At 39.5% G+C, this 23806-nt stretch overlaps 1 protein-coding gene across 9 annotated transcripts in view; it reads left to right on the forward strand.

The window, feature by feature from the left end:
- The window catches only part of LOC105148693 (uncharacterized), a 101185-nt gene extending 77876 nt beyond the window's left edge, over positions 1 to 23309 (forward strand). For 5 of the 9 annotated variants that reach the window (XM_011060558.2, XM_011060559.2, XM_087412422.1 and 2 more), the window contains 6 exons: positions 1287 to 2039; positions 2230 to 2460; positions 7655 to 7780; positions 12873 to 13067; positions 15489 to 15782; positions 17084 to 18631. In XM_011060558.2, the coding sequence (XP_011058860.1) occupies positions 1727 to 2039; positions 2230 to 2460; positions 7655 to 7780; positions 12873 to 13067; positions 15489 to 15782; positions 17084 to 17430 (1506 nt within the window). In that variant the 5' untranslated portion in view covers positions 1287 to 1726 and the 3' untranslated portion in view covers positions 17431 to 18631. Of the gene's footprint in view, positions 1 to 1286; positions 2040 to 2229; positions 2461 to 7654; positions 7781 to 12872; positions 13068 to 15488; positions 15783 to 17083; positions 18632 to 18830 lie in introns of those variants that run through there. The other 4 variants (XM_011060567.2, XM_011060564.2, XM_011060563.2 and 1 more) reach the window with 4 other exon arrangements.
- The last annotated feature ends 497 nt before the right edge of the window (positions 23310 to 23806 follow it).

The raw sequence follows: 23806 nt of genomic DNA on the forward strand, positions 1-23806 counted from the left end.
GAATCTTCTTACAAAAGAACGATAAGAAAATCGACGAAGCCATTATTATTGTTATTCTTAATTGCAAAAACATCTTACATTATTTTGCTACATGCCCCATCAACTTTCCATCTTGCTTTTAGAAAGTGTTGAAAACGTGACAATCACTTTTTTATCACAGCATTTTGAATAATACATAACAATACGAATACATCTATATACTCACGAATTGAAGTAATTAATTGTCATTTGTATGTCACATAGAATTAATGTAGTAAAATGATTTCAAACATTATTTTATGAAGCTCTTTACGTGCGGCCGAATATAATGACCGATCTCGATCATTGGATCAGCGTGTTCACCATATAATAGACTACGCTCCCAGTCGCTTTGTCGATTATATCTCCGCCTTATCAATTTAATATGAGCCGATTCGTAATTTCGAAATGACGGGACCGTCATTGGCAGCAAGCAACGTGGTAAACGTGGCCACGTGCAGTTTGACACGCGGTCGTACGTGCGTAGGGGTTGGGCATTCGTGTGGGGGGTGCCTACCGGCGGGAGTTCTTTTTCCCCTATTTTTTCCGTCCCCACTACCGTGCCAGTCTGCCCCTCCTGGAACCACCTGGATCTGGCGTGTCAGCCCCGGTGACGTGCGCAAAAATTACTGAATGAACGGTGACGTCACGAGCCAGCCGCGTGAAAAGTGTGCGAGTCGTTCCTGTTCGTGTCAACCGTTATTCACCCCCTTTCGTTTCTCTTCGCGCGTTACCTGCCGCTTCGATCACTCTGTCCGCTTTCCTCGTTTGTCCCCGTAAGTGTCACGTTGTCGCGAAGATCAGAGATAATTGGTTAAAGAATCTCAGTTGTACCTAAGATTACGACACGTAAAAGATTTCGTTGAATGAATTAAGGATGACTCAAGATGACTACCGACGGCCGCGAAGATGCTATCGCGCAGCAAGAACTTTCTTTGCCAAATAGAGTCCTTCGGTTTCTTGATGACACGTAAAAAAAGATTTCGCTGAATAGATTAAGGATGACTAAAGCATCGCTGATCATCCGACGGCTGCAAGAATGTTATCGCGCGGCACAAACTTTCCTTGCCAAATAGAGTTCTTCAGTTTCTTGATAGTTTCATTTTTCATTTATCAGATTTCTAGATTAATTCATTAGAAGTTAATGTAAATCATTGTAGAATTAATAATTTAATTGTAGAAGCCATTTTATGAAAAAGATTTGCGAAAAATTATGGCAGAAATTTTATATATTGTTTACATATAGGTTGTCTCGTGTTTTATTTCAGATATTTACGATCCAGTTGTCCATTAAAAGATAAAATTATAGAAGAACAAAATTGTCATGGCTTGACTCCCATCGAAAATATGTCTCGAAAAGTTTCACTTCTACATACTATAAACCAAGAAATAATAATCTCCACACATCTGCCAAAGAAAGATTAAAACGATCCGCTGCCAAATTTATACAACAATGAATACTTATATGAAACAACTCGAAGAAAATTACGAATCGACCATTTATCTCGTCGCTTACGTTATAAAAGAAATTTCCTAAGGTTAATGACGTCGCGAAAATAAAAATTTTGAAAAGGAGTCTTCCTGCGGAGTGTCAGGCCGTCAAACCTGATTCAAAAGATCATGCGTTCTTGAAGAATACTCGCGAGATTCTCCTGGTTCAGCGGCTGAACCGAATGGAAGGATGTTTCATCCGGTGTTCTGACTGCCTATGGATATATTCGGCCGTTGCAACGGCGGCGGCAGCGGAAGCACGGTAGCCGGAAACGGTGCTGGCTCGGTAAGGACATCCAGTAACGAATCCGTGGGTGGTGGCGGCACGTCGAGCGGTACCAGCGAGAGCGGCAGCAGTGCAAGCGGCAGGATGCAGTTGACAGGAGCATCGGCTCCTGGCGCGGCCGCTTCGCCGGAGTCGGGCGTCTCTCCGTTGACCGACGCCTACACCAAGATGACCAGTGATATCCTTGCTGAGAGAACTCTGGGTGACTTTGTCAGCGAACATCCCGGCGAGTTAGTTAGAACAGGTAATTGAATGACGATAATACTTCCGCAAATAGAGATTAGCAAGGATTATAGAGATTTTGTATACGTATGTGCGTTGTGCGTGTATAGAACGAACCTTTGCGACTTATAGATAGAGTAACGTATATATTTAGCATAAGTAATGTCAGCCATCTTGTAGCTAATAAGATCATATGAACATTTTGATTATAGGCTCGCCGCATTTGGTCTGTACCGTTCTACCCGCACACTGGAGGTCTAATAAAACTCTTCCGGTGGCTTTCAAAGTTGTAGCTCTCGGCGAAGTAGGCGACGGTACCTTGGTGACTGTACGCGCTGGCAATGATGAGAATTGTTGCGCTGAGCTTAGAAATTCGACGGCTTTGATGAAGAATCAAGTCGCCAAGTTTAACGATTTGAGGTTCGTCGGCAGAAGCGGAAGAGGTGAGTCCTATGTCTTCTCTCCTATTTTCTTTCGAGTAAAAAGTTTTCACCGATAAGAATCTGTAGCTTTGAATGGATAATTCATTGCATCGAAACGAGGGGTGAAAGATTAAATGTCGGACGACATTTTCTTGTCCTACTTTCCTCTCCATTCATAAAACTCCAAAGTTCCTTAGTCTTTGCTTGGAGCGTGTCGCCCTTCGTCTTTTATGCCGGAAGAAAATGCCGGAGGGGTGAAGCACCGACGGCGGAAACCCCTTCAAAGAATTCGTGTACACCGCGTAGTAAGGGTAGGTCGTGGACGTCTTGAGACAACCCTCGTTTTTCCTTGGCTCTTCAAGGAAAAGTCTTACGTCTCCGCTCCATTCTAGGGGTTGGCTCCTCACGTCGAGAAAACCTTGGGGTGGGTAATGGCTTTTATTTGTCCGCACCACCGTGCGACCTTCTCACTTTGCTGCCCAGCTTCGTCGAGGAAAGGGCGAAATGAGAGGGACTGAGTATCGTTCGAAGAAGCCGCCGACGTCGACTGGGGTGGGTGATATTAATTGAGGTTTTAGTTGAGTTTTAATTAACGTTATTAGAGCCGGTATTTCGTTTAACTGCGTCTTTTGAACTCATGCTAAAGCCTTTTGATTAACGTAATTTAAAATGATTGTATGTGCAATCCGACCTACTTCGAATGATTTTCATAAAGTTATTTGATTTACTGAACGACTTAATGTTAATTACGACTTATTTTAAATATTATGCGATAGATGAATCGATAAGCAATCTTAATTTTTTTAATACGAATTTGGATCGATAAGAATACATTTAATAAAATAAGAGAATTTCTATATTCGATCAAAGTGAACCTTAATGCTTAAATTTTTATGTGAATTTATATACATATTTGATTCTTTGTAAACCGCGCATTGACGTTTGTATTTCGGTCTTGCAATCATGAATAGAATCAAAATAGTAATATCATTTATTGACGAACAATTTAATAATTTTTGCTAATAAGTTAATTTTTATAAAAATATTTATGTAATAAGATGTTAATGAGAATCTTAAATCTGCAAATAATTTTATTATGAAAAATATTGCCTTAGCTAGGAAAACAATATTTTTCGCAACAAAATGAAAAAATTATTTTCCTAATTAAGGCAATATTTGAACCTGGAATTTCCGACTTTCCAGGACAGACATCATAATTCGAAAGCACTCTTAGTTTTGCCCTCAAAAGTCAAGACATGGTACATTAAGATTACTTATCGATACACCCACTTATTGATTTTTTAACATTATTGTTAAAATTATCATAGAAATATAGGAAGCAACATAACAACATTTGGATAGTAGTTTAATATGAAATGATAATTATTGAAAATATGTCATTATAGTAGTCATTGTTAGTATATTGTTGTTGTCATATTTTTGATAGTATTGGTAAGGGAAGGCTAATCACTTGAAAATCAGGAAACTCGCAGGTTCTCTAGCTGGGAAGCGGGGAACTCCCAAGTTCACGCGTCAGTCATTTGTCTGGGATTAGCTCTCAATTGTTTTCGCCGAGCACGGAATTAACATAAGCTAGGATGAAGAATGTAAGAGAAGTGTCTCTCTCGTCAGGATTCCTAACGGCTCCCTGGCTCCTTGAATATTCCCTGGAAACCGATGTGCGCCGAACTCTCGCGAATTCTTAATGATCCTCTTGTTTGTCGAGCGTGGAAATATTCCCATGTATGAATTTGTGAGGATTTTGTCCTTTTGAGATTCGCGAAAGAAAATTCCTAGAAATTCCTATTAGCTACTTTTCGCCTTATAAATGCGTGCAGTTAATGTATTTTAATATTATAATACAATTTTTTATATTTAGAACATGTAAAAATATCGAAACCGTGCGTGTATGTTATGCAGTCGTGCTGTGAAAATGGATATATCACTGTTGTTATTGAATTTCGATATATTGCTGTTGCAATAAATTTAAGGAATCGTTAAACGCAACGCCAACACTGTGCTTTTGTCTTCGCCTAAAACCGCTTTTAGCCCGGACAAGATTGAGCGTACTGCTACGATAGTCGAGAGCTTTGCAATATCGATGATAAGCCGTAACCCCCTTCCCGCACGTTCGACCGTAATGCCTGCTCCATCACTGCAAAGTCTACCCTGAAGGTACCGGATTGTTTCCACCCCTTCGGTCCTAAGCCCTTTAACGAGATAGATCATTTGCGCGCTTATAGTTCCGACCCATAGCAAGATATCCTTCGACTTTGCTACCGCGAATAAACTTCGTCACGGGAACGTCGCCAATCTAACCAAGTTGCTTTAATTCTACAACACACTTTCTCTTAAACCTCTCAGTCATCTTACTTGTGAACTGTAATATGAAGAGAACAGAAAATAATAATTAAAGGTATCAAAGGTCTCTGTAATAAAAGTGTCACGAGATTTAATTTTAACAAAGAGATAAATATCAAAACTTACAATAATTCATAGTAATTTATAAATAATTCAAAGAGTGTGCATGCAATATTTAAACAATGTATGCGGATAATTTATTAACCTTCTGAGTATAATAAAAATGTATGATATATGGAATTGGTCAAACGCATTTATTCGCGAATGTTGATTTATCGACCGCAGCACGAGAATCGTTTCACTCCGAAAAGAAAAACAGCATTCACTCGCGGCAGTTTCAGACCGTAATCAATTCGTTATCAGACTGCAATTGCGCATTTGCGTTTCGTTCCGGGAAAATTGAAATTAATTAATTGGCCCGACAGTACACCGACAGGGTACAATGCCGAGACATGTGTACGCACGCGTAGTTCTACACACACGTTTACAGAGGACTATATGCTAACGAGCATAATCAGCGAATGGTCGAGGATGAGCCTCTCCATGTTGTGTTTATTCTAAATTTGACGAAAATTCTTATGATCGTATTACTTTATCACAAATGAAATTGACAAACGTTTAACATTACAAATTATTTTAATTAATATCGCGATATTTCGTTGAAAAATAATAGGATTCGTGGGATTAAGAAACTGTAGCGGTGCCAAAGTCTCGTTCGGATAAGTTAAGTCGTACGTTTAAAAGATACATAAGGACAACGACGCGCGTTCAAACCCGGGCGATCGCGAACGACCTTTAATGGCTGTACGGCGACTGGCACCGAGGGTGATACCCGTGTACCTACGCGTGCCTACCTAACTGGGACCATCGACTCCGAGGCAGCAGAAGTGAAAAGGTTGGTCGGCAGGGTGAGGGCACGGCGAGAATGGCGTGACTCGCAGCCAAAACCGAGGGGAATCCCCGCTAGAAAACGAAAAGCTCGCGTGGCGAACCACCGTGTGGCCACGCTCGACACTCGCCATTATTTCTCCGATGCCCTGCCTTCCACCTCCATTCTTTTTTCCCGCCATCGATCATCTTACGTCACAGTGCGGCGGACTTCACCGTCTATATTGACGCCACCGGTGAGTTCAAGTCGACGGTGAACTCTGACCCGCGATCGATTACCGTATTCACTATGTACGGAAACGTATCTAATGGATCTGATAGAAAAATAACGGTAATGGCTGCTTGAAAGGGTAACGCGACCGTTGCAATGCATTAGTGAACAGGACTCGTTTAGGAGCGGATATAAATAACATAATGTGTTATTCTTCATTTTGTAAACCGGTAGCGGATAAAAGCACGTTACCTTTGCAGCATTATCGTATCTAATTTCAAGAAAACATGTTTTGGAGGATACATCTATTGCACGAAGAACGTGCGATATATGGGTTAGTGAAATAATCATTACATCTTTATCATATAATATAAATCATATATCATATAAAGTAGGATTGATGTTAATAACATGCTGATATGAATATAATATTGATCTTTGCATCGCGAACAAAATTTATACGACGGAGAAGAATAAGCTGTTTGACTGACAAAGGAACAAACAAGAGTCCTCTTTCAATCTTTAACATAAGCTTTGTTAAAGTATACGGAGATCTAAGAGACACGTATTTTTTCAGAAATGAATTTCTCGAACATTAAGAGAATGCGAAACTACCTTGAAATTTTTTCAACCTTCTTTTGAAAAAAGTCGGTTTTTTTTCTCCCTGAGTGAATATATCGTCAAAGGTATAAAAAAAGTTTTAAATAAAAATTGCGTAGTTTTATTTTGTAATAACGATTGATTAAACATTTTTACATTTTTATTGAAGAAATTTTATTATTATTATTATAAAATACTCAAACCATATTCTCAATATTTAATTAAAATATTTTTTTATATCTTTGATGATTTAAATGATACATTTATTCAAGAAAAAAAACTCAACACTGAAAGCACTTATAAAAAATACGTGTTTCCTATTTTTTTATTTATATTTTATCATATCCAATGCTTATTAAAATCGAAGGGAGACATTTGATTGTGTTCTCTTGTAAATACGCACGATGATGAAAGAGAGGAAGGGTTAAAATTGTGGTGTACCTCTTGCGCGTGCAGCATTATCGCGAGCGCGCAATTTTCATTGTGGCGACTTTTCGCATCGGGCAACGCTCCTCGCCATTTTCACGCGTTTTATCGCGTGCTTTTGCATGTTGAATCGATAGCGATCGCGCAAGCGAGTTTTCGCGGCAGAGTTTTGGTGCTTAATGCTCGCGGGATGAAATTGCGGTATACCGTTGCACGCGCGTGTTTCCACCCGACGGTCTACCCCCGCTTTTTCCTCGACATTATTTCGCGCTCGACCGAGGCTTTTTAGCGTCACGCGACTTCCACCCTCGCCGCCCAGTCCTCCCTCGAACGCGACCATCCTCTATTCCCTTAACTCGGCCGCGCTGGCTGGCCACTGTCACCGTCGACGACGCCCTCGATACATTACCAACGTATAATTCGGTTACCACGGAGTTTCGCCCGGCTAACCGCGTTTGCGAACTTTCGACGTCGGCTTGAATAGGCGCGTCCACGAATCGACGCGTCGCGGGACGGAAACCGACGCGGAAAAACGCATTTGATCGTCCGCCTCGTTTTTAGAAGCTAATTGTCCAGCATTTCCATTCTACGTGTTGCGGTTATTAAAGCGTTACATTAAAATTAAAGTTGCATGCTTGTGTAGTACCGGGAATAAATTTATTTAATAGATATATTGCAAGATTTGATTGTCATGATCGTTTGACATGTTGAATGTGTTCTTTGTTTCAGGCAAAAGTTTCACCTTAACGATAACGGTGTCGACGACGCCGCCTCAAGTCGCCACTTATACCAAGGCGATTAAGGTGACAGTAGACGGGCCGCGCGAGCCGCGATCCAAGACCAGTGAGTATCACTGTAAGCATTGCTGTTCTTATATATATTTATTATATTTTATTCTTGCTAATAGTTAATAGAAGTACACAGAAAGAACGATTTTCCTGAAAGACGATTTTCCTAAAATTTTGCCGGAAAGAGATCTGAAAATAATTTTGAACCATCAAAATAATTATGTTGGAAACTAAAAAATGATGACTAATGTTGTAAAAAAATTGTACTATTAAATAACAACGGAAAAAGATTCAACACAAAGTGAAAAGGACCATAGTTTAAATTCCAATTTAAACAAATTAGGATTAGAATCGGAAACTAAAAATCTACATAGAAATATTATTGGATCTTAAGATCTGCTTTGATTAAATATGGTTCTCTTCACTCGTGCTGCAAAAAATTCTGTAGTAATTAGTTTGAGTTTCTAATAAAATTGTTTTGATGCTTTAACAAAATTATGTTCTACATCCAGCAAAATTTTAGATCTATCAGCAAAATCATTCTTTCCACGTAGCGTCTTATCAAGCATTGTACAAGCGGAACATCCTCATCAATAGCTTCACAATCGCGCATTATGACGATTATCGAGACTTTCAATAATGTGGACGCGTTTTGGAATTCGGAAATTTGGTGTGTGCGTAGAATATCTACACGGGAAAACAGATTTTAGCGAGACTCTGTCGACACGATCGTAATGCCTAACGAACGAGCGGCGTGGCACCGGAGGCAGTAAAAGCCGCAAGTTCGAAATGGCCCTAGTATGCGGCTTCGCGCTGGTCGGCCGTTACCCCCCTCCAAGGCTAAGTTTCGTGCAATTGTCATTATTTATAACCGCGGGGCACCGGGTCCCGCCATAACATTGACAAAGAGCTGCGGGCGTTGCCCGCGAAGGTGTGTATCGCGGTGCTTTGGCCAAAAGGCAGGGTGACGCCTGCAAACTTCACGGATATCCGCTCGCGAGAACTCCTCCGCGAGAGTGTAGTGCCGAGACATACAATTACCGAGAATTCTCCCCGTTATTTCGCTAGGTTCACTGTCGAGCCTGTCTGCAGGGGTTCCTTCCTTAGGGGCGAAGAGAAAGGGACGTTTCTCATTCTCCGTTTGTTACCTACCATGTAACCTACTACGTATAACGCATTGTACGCTTTGTGCTTCCGAGCACGTCAATTTGTGGCGTCGTACCACGGACAAAGATTTCCTTTAAAAGATTTAGCCTGAGGTTCGGTACTTGACAGAGAAAAAAAAACATGCTGTTGATCTGACAATTCCAATATAATAGTTGCAGAACGTTTCTCGTAATGTTGCATTTCAAATCGATTATAAAATCAATTGTATTTTCTTGAGATATCTTGTTTTTTTGCGTGTTACATTGTAATGCGATCCCATTTTTGTGTTGGATTTAGATATTAGAACACTAATACACTAGACTAATACATTAATACATTAGAGCATTAATAATGCCGTCCCTGAAGACGTACCAAAAATATCCGATAGCTTTAATATATCGAAGCGGTCGCTCTGGGTAGCACAGGATAAGTTTGGTACCTTGGGAAATTGCGACCACATCCGCCGGCTTGGCCGCATCTGCGGACCACCCACGAAACTTCCGTCATAAATCCAAAATATGAAAACGCGAAATTTCGGTGTACCGCTCGGAGACGCGCATCCAAGCAAAACACTACATATCAGAGAACGTAACGTTTCAGAGAAGTAATTTCTCTTGCGATATTAATGCTACTGACTGTTACTTCAACCAGAGATATATTTAAAACGGGATATTTTATTACGAGATACAAATTATTATGGAGATCGCATTTTTTAACACACCGATAATTAATTTTAACTCAAAGTAATTAAAATCACTCCCCCTCTTCCCAGCTGAACACGATTTGCGGAACGTCAAGTTTCTGAAAGCGAACAGCGGAAATATGAATTTTTAGAGATCGTTAAGATAGTGTAAGGACGTTGGAAATAGACATTGGTCATGTCGGCGCTTTGGATCTTCTATGAAAACAAACCGTTTACTGAATCAGGGACAATTTCAAGGATGGCGGCGCGAGATGAAAGAGCTTTAGCTTTCCGGGTGGTCCTCGTGCGCTTTTTTCGAGGCTATGACCCACATGTTTCATCTCGTCTTTGAATAAGCTGTAAGGACTTCTAATTATTATATTTCAATACATGACAGGTTTATTTTCACACATTGAAGTATAATTTATTGAAGTCTGATAATATAGGAAGGATAAAAAAATCTTAAATATTTTTTTTTATTCGCGGAGAGAATTTTCTTTTAAAATTTGCCCTGAAAATGTGGTAAAATACAATATTTTAAAGATTTTCATGCACTTTAGTAAAATGAATCAAACTTATTTTATACTCTATTGTAGTTTTATTAATGAATAAGAGAGATTTACATTAAAATTTTTCGAAATATAATGTTGTCCCACGATTATCATAATATTTAATTATTATCATAATATTTAAGGTAAATTCTAAGAAAAAATTCTCTCCATGTACTTGAATGGGTAATTTTTACTTTTCGTGAGGGAAATAATTTTACGTATGAGTGGATGTACATTCAAAGAAGTGCTATAAATTGTGCATTCGTGCATTCGACGATCAAACGCGAGAATAAACGAATGAACCTTATCTAAGACAATACCGAGCGAATGCCTCCGAAGGGTTGTAATTAATTAAACAAGCAATTCATTACACATTCTACCCTCGTCTGGTAGCCGAAGGTGGCCGTTGCCGCGGAAAGGCTGCGGGGCCGAGGAAATTGATTGAGGGAGGTTTAGCCTGGGTTTCGATGCTGTTCGCGAGGACTCGCCCATTTGAAATCGGGATTCGTACGTTCGCGGAGTGCATCTTCGACGAATGAAACGGTTCTCAGCGGCGATAGGAAAGATCGAAAATGGGTGTCGTGCTTACCAGCTCCAGCTCACATCGGGAGAAGCTGATTTCGGGACGCAGGTTGAGGGGGGCGGGAGAGAAAGAGAGAGAGAGAGAGAGAGAGAGAGAGAGAGAGAGAGAGAGAGAGAGAGAGAGAGAGAGAAGCGGGAATTGGCGACGGGACGAAATGAGGATCTGTCGTTGCCAGCTGCTAACTCTCGAGAAATTCCCTGGCAGTCACGGAGTGCAAAGAGGGTGTCCAATGAAATCGATAGCCACGACTTGCCAAGGACTTACGACTTCGTCCAATCGCCAAACATTTCCTGTTCCACGGAAGAATAAATCCGGAAGTGCTGTCATAGATCGTCCGCTGCGATGATCCAGAATGAGCATATCTAATCAAGATACTTGAAAGATCATGTCTTATATACGGACAAAAATGATGTATTAACAGTATTAGCCGACATCAATCTAAAATAATCTTAATTGTTCAATAACATTAACTTTTAGAGAGAATGGAAGTATATTTTTAAGATTTTAAAGTTTTTTCTTAAGTACACTGAAAAAAATTTCTGGTAGAAAATGTATGAACCAGCAGATTCTGATTATATCAATCAGAATACCGAGCATTATAATTGGACATTTGATTATCTTGACTAGAATTATAATAGATTTAATTATAAAATTCTGATTTCTTAATTTTCCTAGAATTCTAATTAATGCAACCAATATTTTTTCAGTGTAAAATTTTTCATAATATTTTCATTTATTTTATTCTATTCTTTACCTCGAAATATGACGCTGTTTTAGCGTCACTATAGTGGCTTTTCTGTTTCTGTAAAGGTTATTATATAAATAAACAATATTTATTAAAACAAGGACATGGCATATTTGTTTCAATAATATTATTATTCAATAAATTTAGTTTGTGTTTAATTAGACTACTGTCGGCTAATGTTAATACAACATCATTTTTTCCACGCAAAAGTGTTTATTCGTGAAGAGTAATAGTGGAGTAGTTACGTGAAAGATTGACCACTGATTATTTGCTACTTCGTTTAAACGTGAAAGCAATGTGGAGTTTAGAAGAGCGAACGATCGCACGTCTATTCGGAGGGTCGCACGAGTGCTCGACGCCTAATGAAATACTGCGAAGAACGGTGGTGCGCCGAATTCAAAGGGTTAGGGTGGCGTGATAAATGCATGGGTCGAGCGGCATAATTTATTAAATCTATCAAGCCGCCAACGTAGGAAACTATCGGTATCTCAAAACAAATCCTCGTTCGAAGTTGCCGTTTTCCGATCGCGTTCCGGTCGCGTGGCATGCACCCATTTCTCATCCCGTAAAAGGTAGCGTTGAAAATCGAATTTACTTAAACTTACGACACAACAAATTGTTTACTTCTTAAAAGAGAACAAAAGGTGCTTTACCTAAGAAACCTGTACGGTTCATAAAATTTTCTCCCGGGCTTCTCTCTGGTCTTCTGCAATGTGTTCGAATCGCCAGTCGTTTAACAGGATCTCGTTAGTCTCGGTACCCGTCGGTATTCTGCCGTCGCGCCCCCATTGTGTCCCCGGATCGAGCGTACCCTATTCAGCAAACCGGCGGGAATTTCGGGTTGCCGAGTTAGAATTAGGGCTTCGATTGGATTATCAGGACGACGGGAGTCCGCTACCTCCCTTCCACCCAGCGACCCTTCGTGTCGGTCTCTCTGGCCTCCGGTGCCTTCCACGTTGAATCGTTGCCTTTAGGGGAAGAGAACGAACCTGCATGGTATGGCACACGGCTGTCCTGTGCGGCGACCTATAGTCAGGGACAGCCGGATAGGACGTCTGCCTGTTGGGACGTCTTTAATTGGGTTGGCGACACCGTCGCAGGGAAATAAAATGTATCGATGCCTCTCTTGTGTCTCCCTCGTTCGTTCCGGCTTCTGAAGAGACGGCCACGGCGTTTACTCGTATTGTTCCATTTGTCGTTTCGGTAAATGAAGGATGCACCTTCCACCAATTGTCAGGCTAGAAAATGTATGAATTTTTTTGGTACTTTTACCGGAAAAATTGTATTATTTCTAAATTCTACAGGGATTACTTCTATTGTACGCGTAAATAAAGTTTAATACTTTCACGTTCGAGTGCCATAAAAAGAAAAGATTATTAATCGCACATAGGCAAAATGTGCGATTGATACACACACCGGAAGTCCAGTGGACAGGCGCACGGTTGATCGCAGTGCTGTCTCTTTTAGGGCAGCAACAACAGTTTCATGCCTTTGCGTTCGCTTCGCAACGAGGCGGTCCATTCTTCGCCTCGCCCCTGGTGGATCCGTTGCAACCTCTGCCAAATCCGTTGCAACCGTTACCGAATCCGCTCCAGCCGAGGGATCCGTTGTCTTCTTTTAGACACGCGATGCCTGGTAATTGTCAGAGTAAGTAACCGCGTCTGCGCATGATCGTGACTTGCTTTCATTATACGGCTTTGTTTTGAATTTTTTTGACAATGACTTATCTATGTGTATGCATGTACCATTTTTTCTGTATCCGACTTCTTCCATTTTATAGGTTTCTTAAACGTATTGTTTCCAAAGTAGCCTGTATTACAAAAAATGTGTAGCAAAAAAATATATAAAATATGATATATATACATGCAAACAATTTAATCGTGTGCAAGAAAGTATCTTTTTTAATTTTATTTTATGATCAGTTTCTCGTTTATGGTGTTATGAAATTTAGATAATTTTTGTCATCGAGTAGGTGGCTTCTGTTGAGTTTGGGAATATTTTCAGACTCTCTGCTGCTGGTCTGAGTACAGAAGCATGGCTTTTGGGTAGGCTCGGCAGCAAGCTTCTCGGCTTCAGAAGCGGAAACCGCAAGCCTGTTCAAAGCTAGATTAAATATTATATTAAAGGGGTTGCCACGGAAGCGCGTCCCAGTCGGTTGGCTCCCTGTTTTGGGGGCGCAGCCTCACCTTCTCTCTCCACGTTTATAACGTAGATTCGCGAGTTTGCGCGTAAAACGCATTGGCGAAGTAATGTCGAGGGAATGTTGCCCGTTGATTTCGATTATTCAAAAAAGAAGCTGTCGCTCGTTGATTAAAATTGTGCTGTGCTGATCGCCACGATCAAATCTGACCGCCGAACGCACGCGAACGGTATATATAGTATGTATATATATTGTACGATAAAATTTTTAATACTCTTCTCGAGCTCGTACATCGATAAACGGTGCTGGTAGTGCGCAAGAAGAGACGAGAAAAAAAAGCTTAAACAATAATTCGAGATCAGCCGTTTTAATGAGTTACCTCAGACATGAGGGCTGACTGCTCCGTTACTAGCAAATTTCCCGATAAAATACGAAGCACGCTGAATATTTCCTTTATTAACTTTTTTCCCTCATCGGGCATCTGGTCCAATATAATATGCGTACGCGGCTATATTATTCTCACGCTATACGCTTGGCGGATTCGATTTCGGGAGACACTTGCGTATACGGAATTACTTCTCTCTGTTAAAATTGTAAAAGATTAGAATATAGCGCATTAACATTGTGATGTAATTATCTTTATTCGATATAATTAATCTTCTGGTGGATTTATTGGACCCGCTCAGTTATGAATTTTTGTAAAAAATGTACAATTTAATTTTCTTTATGTTATATCTATAAATTTAAATTACTCTTATTAAAATGTATTTAATATTTATTCTTCTTTGTACGATATGTCATTTTTGTTCATTGAAATTGATTAGTGTCTTTTAATTAAATAAATAAAATAAGTTTCGCGGGTCCAACATCAGCTCTGGAGGATTAATATATGTAATTAAAATAAAAGTTTTGTTTAAAAAATATAGCAAAACAACCGCGTAGACTTTTTTTTATAAATGGCGAGTCGAGACGGGATTCACTCAGGTATTTGAATCCCGCAACGAATCACCGAATACTTCGGATAAACTCGTGCGTAACTTTAGGCGATTTTCCATAAAAAGGGCCACCTCTTCGGACCGCAAGGAATCCAGTAATGCCGAAGGATGTGAAAGCACCGAGCGGATAGCAGTATTTAGGGTTAGCTCTCGTGACGACGGTCCGGTGGCGCTTGCCGAGGCGGGCTCGGTTATTTGAGTTGGCCCCAGCTACGCGGGGGATGACCAACCCTTTGATCTCGATGTACTCTTCCGTTCCCCTCACTCTCCGCCATGTCCGCCCGTGTCCCTCTCGCAAGCGCTCGTGCTCTCATCCTTTCTGCATTCAACCCCCGTGACTCATTGGAAAATCTATCGGGGATGCTGCCTATACCCCGCAAAAATACATCCGCCAAGGGGCGCACAGAACCACCGCCGCCGCCGATGCATCTCGCCAAGTGATTCGAATTGGCATATAATCCGGCGAAAATTTTCCTGTGCCTTTTCAGCCTTCTATTGTTTTATTCGATTGTTGCGATTATTATTTAGCTGTTCCGCCGATGTGACTGCCATCAGCATTGCTATCGATGTTTTTATATTAGCTTTTCTTATACATATTTGTTTGTCTTGTTTATTGTGCTCGTCGTTCATTAGCTGTGTTCAGCAGAAAAAACAGCTTTGCAAATATGATATTATAAAATTCTTTAATGTGATTAAAAAGATTTTATATAGCTCCTTATTGGATAAATATATAAATCAATCATTAAAGAATCTTACAACAATATTATCAAAGCTGCTTTTTCTATTGTACGCAACCATTGATTTTTCATACTAGGCTTGATGGCGTTAATGCTTCTGTATTTAAATTTTTGCAAAGATATTCTTCGCTTGTGCGATGTGTTGATTTTTTTTTGTCCTGTTCTTGGCAAAGCGTGCAAAAGTTGGTTTCTCTAGATATGTCCCAGTTTGGCCTGACAGCGAGCAATTCTTGGGGATACGGTAGCACGGCCGGCTACGCCGGCTATCTTCCGGGTCCCCTTTCGTCGTGTGCCGCACAGGCCTCGTTTCCACCCCCGCCGCCACCCCCTCCGCCACCACCGCCATCGTCCACGCTGGCATCTTTTGCCGGCACGGCTTCCATGACTACGCCGACTGCACCGGACTCGACGGCGGGTTCGACTGTCACATCCGGCACCGGTAATACCGGCACTACGTCGCAGCAGGACGCTTTTTCCGCGGTCTCCTCTCGTAAGTTTAGCTCGCTGCACGTCGAATTTTGCTATGCTTTTGACGAGTGAACAACCATGAGGTGTCGCTTAATTATCTGTTTATTACACGGAAAGAATGATTTTATTAAAAGAGCTAAAATTTTATTGGATATATTATAGATCTGAAAATCAATTTTGTTGGACCGTCCAAATAATTTTATTAGAGAAACTCAAATTAATTGCTATAAATATCAGACATTTTTTCAGCATTACTCATCATTTCTTAGTTTCTGACATTATTTTGATGACTCAACAAAACTATTTTCAAATCTGTATCCAGCAAAAGAGTGACCGCAAAAAAGGAATTTTTTTCGCCTGTTTTTTGGGATCTCAATTCTTTTTGAACTGAACTGTTTGCCAAATGATACTCTACAGTGAGATATTAATTACAAAGAAGTTTCAGAGGTTGAGGGATGGACAATTGTTATCATAGTTGAACGGGCGGGGGGAGGGAGAGGCGGAGAGGGTCACATATTACGTCTATGCGAAAATCCATTGATTCCACCCCTTCTAGCTCTGATAATAATTGTTAATTCATCTTTAAACTTCTCTGTGATTAATGTTTAAATATAATGTCTAAATATAAAAAATTTGGCACACAGTTCAGTTCCAAAATTGAGTGACCGCAAAAATCGCCCCAAAAAAACGGGCGATTTTTGTGATCACTCTTTTATATCTTTTAGCTAAATTGTTCTTTCCGTGTTGAAAGAAAAGTGTTTAGTATTTGCAACTGTAATTGCATGGTAAAATGAAATTATAAAGTAATTTGCTACGTATGTTAGGAGCTCTATTTTTATAGTTATACTTTATAGTTATTAACTGTTATTTTTTAGTTATTAACATTATAGTAATAACTACAGGAATAAAGTTCTTTCATAGTTATTTTACCATGCAATTATAGTTACAAATACTAAACATTTTTCTCTCATGTACGTTTCGTTTAACTTTGACTCTCCGAAGATCGAGAAAAAGAGAGAGAGAGAGAGAAAGAGAGAGAGAGAGAGAGAGAAAGAGAGAGCTATGATAATTTTGTAATTGAAATCAATTAAGTTTATTTGATTATTGTATAAACAAGATTATATAAATTGAAATATAATTTGCCAAATTTTTCATTTGTGTGAAAACCTTGAAGAATAAATCGGAAGCACCATAGCCTCATGGTTGAAAATGTAATTATTCGAAAGATCAATAGAATTATAGTTCTCGAGAGGCAAGATCAGTCGACCTGTTTGTCTTTGGCGAACTGAAATAGCGTAGCTCCTCCTTCCTCGAATGTCACAGTCGTACCGGATACCACGACACCAGGTCAGTCCGATCCATTGGATCCACTGAGCAGCCTCATGTCCGGTGGCTCTTCCAGTCAGAGATATCAGGACTACGTGTCGCCCAGATCATTGTCCACTGACTCTAGCACAACCGAGAGTCCGGTACACGAGGAACAGGGCTTTGGGCAGAATTACGGCAACTACTTTCCAACGCCCGGTGTGCTTCCCAGCATCCTCTACTCCCAGCTCTACGGGAATCAGTTCCAGAATCCCGAGAGTGCCGAGCAGAGGGCCGTCGCGGATAGTTGCAGCGTGAGGCAAGAGGAAGTCAGACCGGATAACAACGTCTGGAGACCATACTGAGAGACAGAAGCGAGTGATTTCTTATCTAACAATTCGACTATCGAGAAATGTGGCAACTCCTGGAAGACAAGAGGGAAGTAACGCTTAACTGATCGCTCTTGAGGCTATCGGCTATTGTGACATCGATAATTGTAATGTGACGTGATGATTTTTTGAGAACTGAATCCAAGTGTCGAAGACGATTCTCGATGGCGAATTAGCACTAGTGGGCATTAAAACTTGATCCGGAAAATACTCGAGGAGCGAGTCCGTTTGTCGAGGGACGTTTTTTCCGGAAAGCTTTGGGAAATAAAAAAAAATTGTTTTACCGGTTGTGTGTCTCACGCCAATGAATTTTAGGGGTGCAAATGAGCGAAGGGAGATTTGTAATTAAGTGAGAACGAATTGCGTACGAAAGAGCGAGCACGGGTGTGAAAGTGGTGATGACGATTACAATAATGATATCCGCAGGATGTATATACGTGTACATAAAGCTAGAACATTGTCGTTTCATCGAATCATTATTCGCCGTCGTTTTGAGCGATGCGATTTAGTTTCATTGATTACGTTTTCATAGTATATAATTGCGAACGACTGCTGCGGGATCGTGCAATATCGTCGAGACTGACGTTGGCGATTGGCTTCCTTTCTTTTTTGTAAATACATGTATCTTCAACGTTGCGCGTTTGGTTTTCCTTCGACCCGCATTTTTCTTTAAGAAAAAAAAATCATCTTTCGGATTGAAGAAATCTGGCTCCACGCTTTCGGCGAGATATTTGCAGCGACCCTGAGTTATCTCGAGAAATCGACTGATTCGCAAAAGGCTATCACGTGCGGTCACGTTCGGGTCAAGCCGATGATAAAATCGAATGGGTTTCAATTCGCGTGAGATGAAAAAGTTTCCTTGTCGTGTGAAAATGTCGCGGGGAGCGCGCGAGCGGCGAAATGCTCGCAAGCATTCAACGAACGTATGAACGAACGTGCCGGAATCGAAGATCTTACATCGAAATTTCTGCCAAAGAAACGAAAGCCCGAGGAACAACTCGCGAAATAGTTTTGCGAGAAGCACCACGCCGCGCCGGCAAGAAGCTTATCCATTTTTGTAAACCGGCGACGGGCACTCTGCGTTTCCAAAAATGATTTTCCGATATACATATCTACCGACCTATTGTTATCGTAGTTTTTGACCGAGTCGAAGTAAAAGTGTATTTCAAAATATAAATCCACTTGACTTTTCTCTTTAATCTCCTACGCTGCATCCATCCGTCCTTGATTTATTATCCTAGAATTTTCACGTAATTTAGAACATATTCTTTTTTCACATCGATTTTACATACGGCTGTTATTTTTTAGAAATCTATTATTTTTCTGGCTATTCTGAAATATAATATTTATATTTCAATTTTTCTTTTTCTTTTTAGTGTCTTATTTTTTGGACGGTATCCTTCCTCTCGAAGCCGTCTTCGCTCAGATTATCATCATCATCTCGGAGGACTAGTGGCAGATCTACATAACAGGTAGGTAGGGAAACGAATCTCTACTGGGGTCTTGGTAACGCCAAGGGTTCTAAAGGATTCTCACTGACGGAAGTGCGTATATGCAAATTTGCAAAAGATTTAATTAAACCTGGTCTCGGGAGGGGAATTTGCGTCTGCCTCATAGCTCCAGCCAAGTCGTACGTGTATGATGAAGGCGTGTTTCATATTTAGTACAAGTTAAGTTTATCACTGCAAATGGCATATCTCGGTACTACATGTTTTTAAAGGCGTGGCATGCCACCCTCTTTCGAATATCAATTTCAATTTTAATTACAATATGTATTGTTGTAACATAATTATGCAGATAATAATATACGGAAAGAATGATTTTGTTGAATATCTAAAAATAGATGGATACAGATCTGGAAATAATTTCGTTAGACCATCAAAATAATTATGTAAGCAATTCAAGCACGATGAGAGCGATGAGCTATTCTAGCAACTGTAACTTAAACATCCTACATAGATAATTATTTTGGTGATCAAATAAAATTATTTTCAGATCTATGCTTAGCTAAATTTTTAGATACTTTGATCAAACCGTTCTTCTCATGTATTTATTTAATATCATCGGAAGAAAAATAGAGTATTCGTTATTTGTTAGGAATTATAATTTTTCGAGCAATTTTATCTCGTCGAAACTCTTAATAATTAACAACATTCGTAATTATGTTTGAATTTCGTAAACGAAAAGTTGACCTCAAATTGGTCAAAGGATATACTCTGGCGAAGTTTGATGCGGATTATGAAGCGGTCTGCATAAAGCAGCGTACTTTTCTCATTCGATAACCGAGCCACCGCGCACAGGCTAGTGTTTATCGCTGTTGCACACAGCGAGGACGACGAGTAACCTGATGGACATATGGCGGTTCGCGTCGGGAGGTTCGGGGGTGGGTACGACTCGTCGTTTATACGCGGTGCCGGCATAATGGAGTAGAGTGGAGTAGAGCACGGATAATGGAGTATGAAGAATAGCGTGTGGTGAATGTCGGGATAGTCCCTCTCACCCTTCCGCTTCCCGCGGCGACTCTTCGTTTCCCTCATCCCTTTTCCTCCCCGCGAGAACTCGCGTCCACCGAACCACTCTCTGGCGAGGGGCGGCAAACTGGACACGGCTCGTTGACTCGAGCAGTTGGCCATGCCGATTTATCGTCCCACAGCCATGCCACGCTACCGATTTCGCGCTAAATCCACGATTCGGCGTTGCTTGGTGCTCATCTTTTTCCGTGCGATTCTTTCTTCGGTTTTTTTCATCCTTTATATCACGAGCATCCTCGCGGAGGATATATATATATATCATCACACAAAGAGAAACGAAGGGTGCAGAAGAGAGAATCTCGAATATCGAAGCTCTTTTGTCACAACTTGTGCATGCAACTCCGCGTACTTCCTAAGTAATGAAGAACAATAATTACTCGCTGTAATGCAATTTATGACGCGGTCGACCTAGCTTCTCTAGGTGAAAAAGGAAGTTAAATCTGGAGAGGCTGCAAAAGAATGGCTTGAAAATGCAGTAAATTTTGCACCATATACATACTACAGAGAGTTTATAAGGAATTTTTTTAAGTCACACATAACTTAAAATCAATTTTTATAATAATATTATATTAATACATTCAATTTTAATAATTAAACTTAAATTTAAGTTTAATTTCTATATAACATTTCTATATAACAGTTTTTATTTTTGTAATTATATTATTAATATAAATATTAATATTTATACAAGTTGCGTGAATTCTGATATAATTTTTTTTAAATAACACATCTAGCTGACATCAACATGTGTAGTTAATCAATCAATCAATTCAGTTAACGCGTTATTTAATCATTAATAAAACGATTGTCATAGCGCCCACTGATTTTCTATTGAAAGAAACTGGAGATGAAAAGGCACGAACAAAAAGTATGCCCCAGAGCCCCACATACCAGTCAAACCGAACGCGTTGTACACACATACGCATGCCTCCCACATCTTTTCTACGCATAGAGCGCACGTGGCGCGTTCCCCGTTAAACGTTCTCTCTTGTCGGCAACGGCAGCGTACGGGGGTGGTTTTGGAGGTGGCAGCGAGGGAATCGCGGTGACGAGGCGGCAGGGGAGAATGGTCGTTACACGCACCGGTCACTGCTACCCCCTGGCTATCGTCGACACGACTCTCCTCTCCCCCCCCATGCAAAATCACCCTTTGTCGCGCTCGATGGGAAATTACTTTTTGTCCGTCGATTATGGGGTGAATTTTCGGACGACGAGATATTTCGAACGAGATACGACTCCGATTCGAGGCGTCTCGAGAAAAGGTGTCGTATGATTTGATAATAATTAAACAAATAACAATTAATATCGGTCAAAGAAATTAATTATTCCTGTTTTATTTTCTTTTTTAATATTTTCAAAAAATGTTTGTACGACACCCTTTCCTTCGTATCTCATTGCAAATAATCGGTTTTTGTCATCCGGAAATTTTATTTTATTTCAAATAAAATAAAATAGAAGGGATTTTAATATCTTTGATCGATTAATTATATTATTTGCGGTTGTTAAAATGAACTAATCAGAATTTATTCAGTTTTATTGTTAAATTTTAATATAAAGTTAATCAGTAAACGAAGTTAGTCAGTTGCTCAGAAGTGCGAAAGAAAAATCGCGTTACTACAATATATTTTTTCTTTAAAAAAATTCGATTTCCTACTTTATTATCGGATTCGCTAATGTAACCAATGTGCTTTAACGTCTAAAATTTCTAGAAATTTTTATTTAACCTATGTAAGCGTGGTTCTCATATTCTAAGATCGCGTAAAACTCTTAGTAGACAGCATCGTATTAAATTCCACGCTGATTCGTGCATTGCATGACGATGCCTGGAAATAAGAGAGAGACTTGACGAAGTGTGCCCGCGGGGCCACCAACCCTTGATTACCAAGATCTTCATCTACATGCTAAACATCGCTTCACGGCACCGTCTTGAATACTCTTGTACTTACGTATGTATCTAGATCCATGGCCCGCGGATCCCCGTCTCCGTTCGCTTGCAGCACTCAAGGTATTTTCCACCCTCCCCGATCTCCCTGACACCCCATGAAACGCATTGCCGTACCATCTGTATGATGTTTGCTTAGATTAAATTAACCGACCGTGAAGCCGTCCTTTGTTCTTCGTGCGGCGCGGCGAAAATGCCGACACGCCGAAAGGAACGGGAAAAGAGGGAACGTCGGAGGAAAAAAAGGTTCGCTTGTACGAAGATCCTGGGATTTTTCGCGTATTCGAATTTGCAAAGCGAAACCAGACTTGCTACAATTCATCAACGGTACAAAATGTACAGCGTTGAATTATAAGCAATGTTGCAATAATTTGCAACCGGGAGAGATAAATATTTTCTTATATTTTATAGTAGTAGAAAAGGAAAAGAATTTGAATAAGATAAAGAAATGTAATTTTTTAACAAAATTCTTTAAAGAAGGCGCCATCTTTCTTAGTGGTGACTAAGCGTACTAGTGGTTTCTTAAAAGACGCTTGCCGGCGGTGCAACTTCTTTAAGAAAATATCCTTATTCTTTCTTTCTTACCGACTCGTTTTGCTCGAGTTTAATAGCTGTCCACCCTCTAATCTTACGTCGATTCAGCAGCAACTATACAAGTTAGAAAAGTCGATTCTTTGAAGTGATATTCTTCATACTGTCTTTTTTAATCTCTAATAAATTAAGAAAATCAAATTTCTATGAGAAAAAATATTTCTGGCAATCCCTGAAAAATTATTGGAAGGTTGGCCTTCGAGAGATGTTAAATTAACAAATTAGTGAATGAATTATATTTTGTTAATGGTAATCATTTCTTGCATTTTTTAAAACTCGTTTTTTACCGACCTTTTCGCGAGCTGCCTTACCACGAGGGTGACGTTTTCTTAGAGCTGAAGAAGGGTGCAAGAAGGAGGAGGGTGAGTCTTCTTAAATGTCTTTACCTTCTTCCTCGTATGAGGGCGACACCAGTATCGTCTTAGAAAAAAAGATTGATAAAACAATGAGTTTATTTTAATCCCATTTGCTTAAATTTAAACTTTATTCTTTTGTAATTAATAACGTGTAAATAACGTTTAATCGCGGTGAATGTAGCAAAAATTTTTTCATATAATGAGCGTTATCTTAAATTGACTTATTTAATAAAGATTGAAAAATAAACTATTTTATTCTATCCGTGAATAATATGTTTATCCTTTTACTCTTCGCCATATATTTACATGTGAATAAATGCTAAAAAAGAAACTTTTTTATGAGAAGATATTTATAATCCAAAATATTTTCCTTAAAATAAAAAAAACGATATCTCTTTAATATTCGCTCTCTTTAATGTTCAGAAAAAGGAAGAATAGTAACATTGTTACTTTTTGTACTACCGCTATGTTTTATTAACGATATGTCATTTTTAACAAAATGACGTTGAAATTTTTTATTACTATACTTATAACTAAATGCTAAAATTGCGCTTAGATTGGAAAATCACTTTGAAAAGTAACTTAACATTATTATGCATTATTTACTGAAGAAAGTAACTTGTTACAAATAATGAGTTATTTTCAGTAACCAGTGACTTTTCCAATCTTTTACAAGTAACGATTGATTTTTGCAACTCTGGTGTTACCGCCATAAAAAATTCGCAACGTCATTACTAAATCGTTATTATAAAGTAACAATAAAAAGTATAGCGGTACAAGTAATTCCGGCGTATTTCCTTGCAAATATTTTTTCTGAAGAAGAAAGTATAAAAAAGCTTCTTTTTACATTGATTTTCTAAATATAAATATTCTAAATATAAATATATTTAAAAATTATACATCAATTTTTTTTTAATGCAAGCCTTATTTAT

Source organism: Acromyrmex echinatior, chromosome 13, assembly GCF_024713525.1.
Source record: "Acromyrmex echinatior isolate Ae372 chromosome 13, ASM2471352v2, whole genome shotgun sequence".
In the NCBI taxonomy this organism is placed as follows: domain Eukaryota; kingdom Metazoa; phylum Arthropoda; class Insecta; order Hymenoptera; family Formicidae; genus Acromyrmex; species Acromyrmex echinatior.